Raw genomic sequence first — 6812 nt, 5'->3', positions numbered from 1 at the left:
TTCGTACGTATGTTGCAATTATTTTATTTAGATGTTTCAAAAGTAGATCGAGGGTGGTGTGCATGTTGCAATGTGAGCCATTTGCCGCAGCTGCCTGCTGTAGCTGCTGGGGCACCGTGCATGGAGGGGAGCAGCGCAGCAGGCATGGAGGGGCGCGAGAAGCCGGGAAGTGTGGGGGAGTGGCACGAGCAGGCCCCACCTGTGTGTGAAGCAGGCGCTGGCGTGGGCGTACAGATGTGGGGGGTCCATCCGGGCACTAGTGCTGCCGTTATCAATTTCATACATGATAATTCGTTTCACTATTATTAGCACACATGTATGAAGTCCTTGCAAAAGCAAAATGAATGCTGATCTTGGCATTCACCAGCCTTTTTTACAACAAGATTTCAAGGAGCTAACAACAATTACTATTTCTAGGGTAAAATGCGCACAGTGTTTTCTAGTATTCATTCCAGACCGGCATAAATCCTTCTCCTGTAATCGGTGAGCCTCTCTATCTCTCTCTGGGCCGCTGGGTCGCCATTGCCCCTTCTCAGCTTGGCGATCTGGCTGTCAATGCTCCTAACCTGCATACAGGTAAATCCCCATTGCTGATTACTTCAATAGTAACAATGTGTGTAACAAATTAAATCATCATCAGGAGATACAAATTCAAGAGATTATAAGGAAGAAAATGAAGGAGCTAACTAGGCACCTTCCGGTAAGGCCAGCGTCGTATGTGGAACTTACGGCTGGTGCCCTTGAGGACAGTGGCACAGATGCGGAGTTCCTTGGCAGCCTCCACCATTGGGAGGTGGAAGTAGCGCGCAATGTCGTCCAGCTGCAGATTGCTCGCTCTCTCCCTCTGCAACATGAGATTACCAAACTCCTCTTAATTAATTAGATGTTTTTTAATTGGCATAGTAATATGAAATGTTGCTTTGTCCTAATAATTAAGAGGTGGACAATTAAACATCTTTTCTCTTTGGATTGGATGCCGTTCTCCCTGTGCTGTATATATGGTCCATCATATATATGATTTTAGAAATTCCCTTTCTCCACCCTACTATAGAGTTACTACTATATAAACGATTTTTAGAGGCCCCTCATTTTTTCAGACGTGGTTATCGTCAGAAGAAAGTTGGTAACCGCCCATACTAATATCATTTCCAGGAGCGAGCCACCTTACCATTTACCTCTAAAAATTGATTGTCAAAGGATGGTTTGTGTAAGATGGACTGCCTCTAAGAACAGGTGTTGCACAAATAAATTCATAATATTTTAAGTTGTAGATAAATTTTATATCTAAATTGTACATTTTGACGAGATTCAAAACCTTGTGGTTGCTAACTTTTTATTTAAGATCATTTAAGATACAAATATATTTTATGTTATTAATCTTTAAATTTTTCCAAACAACGGGACGTACGGATACATACCCTATACCAAAATTGTAATGTCCGATGTGGTCTAGAACTTTGTAGTTGCTATTTTTCACTTGATACATTTGGAGGCCCAAGTATTGAATAAAAAATCCGTATAATAAGTAAGTTAATATAAAAGAATAGTATTTGCTAATATATTGTTATCTGGTGTGGTAGTATGGAAGGATTATATATACAAGAGCAAAATTCACCGTCGGTCCCTGAACTTGGTCGGCGGTGTCATCTAGATCCCTAAATTTTTAAAGTGATATATGTGGGTCCCTAAACTTAGCAGACGGTGTCATCCAGGTCCCTGAACTTTCAAGGTGATCACCGTATGTCCCTAAACTTGGTCGACGGTGTCATCCCGTTCCTCAGGTCCCTAAACTTGGCAAGCGATATCATCCCTATCCAAATATGGTCTAACCTACTCTATAAGCTAGCGTGGCACACTGACTGTATGTTAGACGTAGATCCAATATGTGTCGACTAATCAATCATTATTTATATAATAGTATTAAAATAATATTAAAATTTCTACAAATATATTAGGTTTAAACTAAAATAGAAAAAACACTTAAATTAATTTAATATTTATGTATCATTAATAGTAATAAATAATATTAAAATTCCTATAGTATTAATTTTTTTCTGTATTAAAGGTTACTTCTAATTTTAGTATTATTTAAAAAGTTTTAATAGTAGTATTATAGAAGTAAAATTTTCCATTATTAATACTATAATACTATACTACTTTTAATATAGTATTATAGTATTAGAACTTTTAATAATAGTATTATAGTATTAAAAGTTTTAATAATAGTGTTATAGTATTATAGTTTTAATAACAGTGAAAGTTACTTCTATAATACTACTATTAAAACTTTTTAAATAATATTAAAAGTATTCTAAAAAATAATATTAAAATTAGAAGTAACTTTTAATAGAGAAAACATTTAATATTATTATATTTAGACAGGGATGACACCGCTTACCAAGTTTAGGGACCTGCAGTGATCACCTTGAAAGTTTAAGGATCTGGATGACACCATCTGCCAAGTTTAGGGACTCACAGATATCACTTAGAAGTTCAGAGACCTGGATGACATCGTCGGCCAAGTTGAGGGACCGGTGGTGAATTTTGTTCTATATACAAAGCTTGATGTACGAGTGTGAAAAATCGTGTCATATGAGTGGCGACACACAAGGTTTCAGGTAGCCTTACTGGGTGTCTGAGAACAAATCTTCCTGTTTTATTTTGCTTTGTTTTCTACTCCCTCGGTTCTAAATTATAAGGTGTTTTGTCTTTTCTAGGTACATATGTTTTATTATGCACTTAATATACATGGTGTCTAGATATGTAGCAAAAGTGGCGAATCTAGAAAAGCTCAAACAACTTACAAATTGGAACGGGCAGAATTTTGTGATTTTTTGGAAATAAATTTTGAGATGTGGTACACATGATTTGTTTCACGCCCCCTTCCCTCCCTTTTACTCCTTCCCTGGAGGCTCCCTGCCGTCGGGTGCACCTTTTTGCCACTGCCATACTAAAGGCCTATGTGGTAAGGCTTCTTCTCAGCTCCGGCTCATTTGGAGAAGCTCGACCAAATGTTTCGATTTTAGTGAAAAATTGAGAAGTCGGAGCCTTTTTGGAAGACTCACAAATTATGGCTCCTCCGGAGGAGTCCTGCCAAACACTCCCTCGCTCTCCCTACTCCCCACTGGTTGTCCTGATCTGGTGTGACGGACAACCCACCGATCGACTGCCGTGAGTGCCTTAACTATGGCCTTCCCTCCAATATGTCAAAGATTGGAGAAAACCTCACTAGAACATAAACCTCCGGCCCTACCTAATACGCCAGAAAGCAGTTGATTAGTCTGATGTGTGAGATGCATTAGTATTAGTATATATATATATATATTGTTAAAGCAGGTTCTTGGCGACCTTTTGGTCTTCTAGCTTGCAACAAAACATCTGAATTCTTAAAGTTTTCGTGGCGTGCAATAGTTCTAAATTAGCTTCACAAACCAGGTGGCACACTAAAACTTATGGATCATGATGTACAATGATAGATAGATATATACCTGGATCGCGACTGCAGTCTTGGCAGCCGGGCGAATCTCTGATGATCGTCGTCCTTGCTCCTTAGCAACTGGTTTAGATGGCCCTGTAGATTTGAAATTGTATATATGGAGACTTCGTACGATAACATTAGTTACAAAAGAATGATGAAAACTTAATTAAAACGACAAGAGCAAATGCATGATCAGTTGTGCAGCAGCGAACCTGCAGCAGGCGCTTCTGCTGGCACGTCGTTGCCCTGCTCGACCATAGCACGCTGCACAGCGCCGTCATCAGCAGGACAGGCGACTACTCGTTGGTGGCCGCCATTAGTCTCTAGTGCCACTGCTTCACGGTGGTCACCGGCGTGGCCACCATTAATCTCTGGTGCTACTGCTTCACGATGGTCGTCGTCGGCATGGCCACCGCAGACGATCATCCTGGTGCACAGGGCATCCTGGAACGCCGAGATCGAGTCCTGCAGGACGACGTAGCCGCCGCCAGCACGCTGCTGCGCGTAGTCCATCAGGTAGTGCTTTACCCACACGTAGTCCCGGCCCCTGAAACTGCTCAGATCATCAACGCGTGCAACCAGATTACATGATGCATCTCAAAAAATTGCAAGGCAACATGCATGTTGAAATCTAGGAGTCCAATGCAAGCAGCTTACTCGACGTAGGACTGATGCGTCATTTGTGTTGTCATTGTCGCTGCCAGGCCGTTGGAGTCTATGCGATACACCTCTAGGGTTGCATGGTGGAACACGCCGGCGGCGATCCCATGGATACTAAACTTTGTCGCTTCAAGCCCTGGAAATTCACAGCCAAGACTTAAGTGTTAATTTGATCGATCGCGTCCGTCCATATGTAATGTAAGTATGCCGCCAGTAGCGCGTGTGTCTACCGTTGCAGTGCACAACTTCTCGAAGAACCTGGCAGCCGGTGCAGTCTAGCGACGCGTTCTGGTGCACGGCAGAGCGCGACGACGGCGACGACGACCTTGGTGCGGTCGCCGACGTACCTGCTGCAGTGCCGACGTCTTGCGCACCGCTTGTAGGATCGTCGGCTAGCAGGGCATTGTGTGTAGGAGCGTTGTTGTCGACGGAGTTGTTGATGTAGTCCAGCGTCGGTGGCGGCCACTCTAGGAGATTATTGTCGCCGGAAGCACCTGCTGCGATGGCGCTTTGCTCCGCCGGTGCTGCCTGCAGCGGCGGCGGCGGCGGCGGCGGCGGCGGGTCCATGCCACCGTTCATGTCCAGTAAGTAGAGGACGTCGTCATCGAAGCCGTCCGGCACAAGGAACGAGTCGTAGATCCCTTGCCCGTCGGCGCAGTCGTCGTTGTGGGCGCCGTTGGCCATTACGTACGTATAGGCGGAGCGCGCCGCGCCGCCGCGGGGTGATGGAGGCCAGCGCGCGCGCGCGTGTGAGAGAAATGGCGGGCGATCGAGGGTGTAGCGGTTTTGATGACGGGGAAGAAGCGGTTAACACATTTTTGTCGGACCGTTTACACCGTCTGTCTTATCAGGACGTGTTCTTTCCATAAAAAAAAATCAGGACGTGTTTTATCCACGCGATTCGAGATCACACTCATATGTGCATTTCTTTCCATTAATTAATATTGTTTAAATTATTATTGTTTTTGTGCATCTTTCGTTACCATTATTTTGTGTTTCCTTTACTTTTTATTTCTAAAAAAGTCCTTAGATTAGTGGAATTAACTTGATTCATTTTTATCTTCCAAAAACGTATTAGGAGAGGCCACTCCACTTAAACTTATACTGAGAGGCCCCATCTCCATCCATGTATTGGTACACGGGAGAAGATGCCAAACACTATAGGCTCTTGTATTTGAACTTTACACTAGTAAAAAGATGTTTTTGCTGACGGCCACTATGTCAAACTCTCTAATCACAGACGGGTCTCAACTTTATCAGAGACGTACATTTCACTAGTCTATACGCAAGAGTATGTGACCACATCAGCGAAAGGAAGAAAACACCAACCTAGTGAGAAGGCCTTTAGTTCAAATAGCAAATATGGGTCCTCAATGCCCATTCAAAATTCCAATTAATCAATAGGAACCCTAGGTGGCGGCGACAACCCCGAAGCTAGGAAGGTGGATGGCCACACAACACCTATGAGCTAGGCAAAAGAAACATGATCAATCAAAATGGCGGCAAAATTTACCACAGGACATACAAATTAGTTCTCTTTACCACAGGACACGGAAAAAAGTGGATTTTGCAGGACACTATCATTTGTCAAATTTGCTCGTAGATACTGGGCCTAATAAAATTATCATTTTCTGCTGCGGAGGAGAGAGAGAGTGTTTCAAAATGATCATTAGTTTCCCTTGAGCTGTATCTGGGACACACGGTCCGACTTGAACACAAGTCGTTGCTCAGAGTCCAACCCGTTCGGTCCATGCCCATTGTACACACGTTAGCAGCCGCGGTTTGTGAGGTGCCCAGGCGCGAAAGATGAAGCCCCTGTCAATCAAGTCTGGGCAGTGCCAGGATTCTCAACCAAAGCCACTTGTATTCATGGGTTCCAAAACGGTTAGTTCTTCCGCCTTTCTTGTTTGATTCATAAGTCTAGGGTGGTCAATTCGTTAGATAGTTAGTGTTTTGGGTATATCTCATTGGATATCGTAAGCGCATTATTTGATTTTGTTTCATGCATTTTTTTGTCACTTTTTATGTTAAGATGGATCCGAGCACAGATTGCAGAGTGGCGATCAGAGTTCTCGCTTGTGTAGAACAAAGGTCTGATGGGAATTGGGAAAGATGTTTTTTTTTTGTGAATTATACAAATACAGACGTAGACGCTAGGCGCATCGCTGTCGACGAGAACATCGCCTATCACTGAAAGCACAACACCCACTACCGGAAACAGTGACTTTACCGTGTGCTACAGGCACTCGGCAAAGCCCACAAAACACTCGGCAAAGGCTTTGCCGAGTTTAACACTCGGCAAACAGCACACGACATCTACAGTGCTGGCAAACGTCTTTTTTCCAAGTATTTTCTATCGGACACTCGGCAAATATTTTTCCGAGAGCTGAAACCGACGCTCGGCGAAAAAAATTAACGCGACGGCGCGGAGACGGTCACGGCGTGTTTACCGAGTGTCCCAGACCTGACACTCAGCAAACCTGCCATCTTTGTCGAGTGTCAAATCGCGGGCACTCGAGAAACCTAAATTCTTTGTCGAGTGTCAAATACTGGACACTCGGCAAAGACTGGCCAAGAACATACAAATGTTGACTTCTTTGCCAAGTGTCCAGTGTCTGACACTCAGCAAACATGCCTTCTTTGTCGAGTGTCAAATCCTGGGGACTCGGCAAAA

General features: G+C 43.6%; 1 protein-coding gene across 1 annotated transcript; it reads right to left on the bottom strand.

The window, feature by feature from the left end:
• Positions 1-439: 439 nt before the first annotated feature.
• LOC136503337 (uncharacterized) lies at positions 440-4822 on the bottom strand. Its single transcript, XM_066498448.1, has 6 exons — positions 4369-4822; positions 4136-4274; positions 3691-4031; positions 3489-3571; positions 695-844; positions 440-566 (listed from the first exon to the last, which is right to left on the bottom strand). Exons 1-6 carry the CDS (start codon positions 4820-4822, stop codon positions 447-449), a joined length of 1287 nt encoding a protein of 428 aa, XP_066354545.1. The 3' UTR covers positions 440-446.
• Positions 4823-6812: the final 1990 nt, after the last annotated feature.

The sequence above is a fragment of the Miscanthus floridulus genome, chromosome 14, assembly GCF_019320115.1.
Source record: "Miscanthus floridulus cultivar M001 chromosome 14, ASM1932011v1, whole genome shotgun sequence".
Classification (NCBI taxonomy): Eukaryota; Viridiplantae; Streptophyta; class Magnoliopsida; order Poales; family Poaceae; genus Miscanthus; species Miscanthus floridulus.
The sequence above is the reverse complement of the archived record's forward strand: the minus strand, read 5'-3'. Positions and strand labels throughout refer to the sequence as shown.

Excerpts from the sequence above, each read along its gene's own strand:
- LOC136503337 (XM_066498448.1), bottom strand. The coding sequence starts at position 4,822 with ATGGCCAACGGCGCCCACAACGACGACTGCGCCGACGGGCAAGGGATC. Across the intron at positions 4,275-4,368 it reads AGAAGTTGTGCACTGCAACG|GGCTTGAAGCGACAAAGTTT; the intron begins GTAGACACACGC and ends GTGAATTTCCAG. Across the intron at positions 3,572-3,690 it reads AGCAGAAGCGCCTGCTGCAG|GGCCATCTAAACCAGTTGCT; the intron begins GTTCGCTGCTGC and ends TCAAATCTACAG.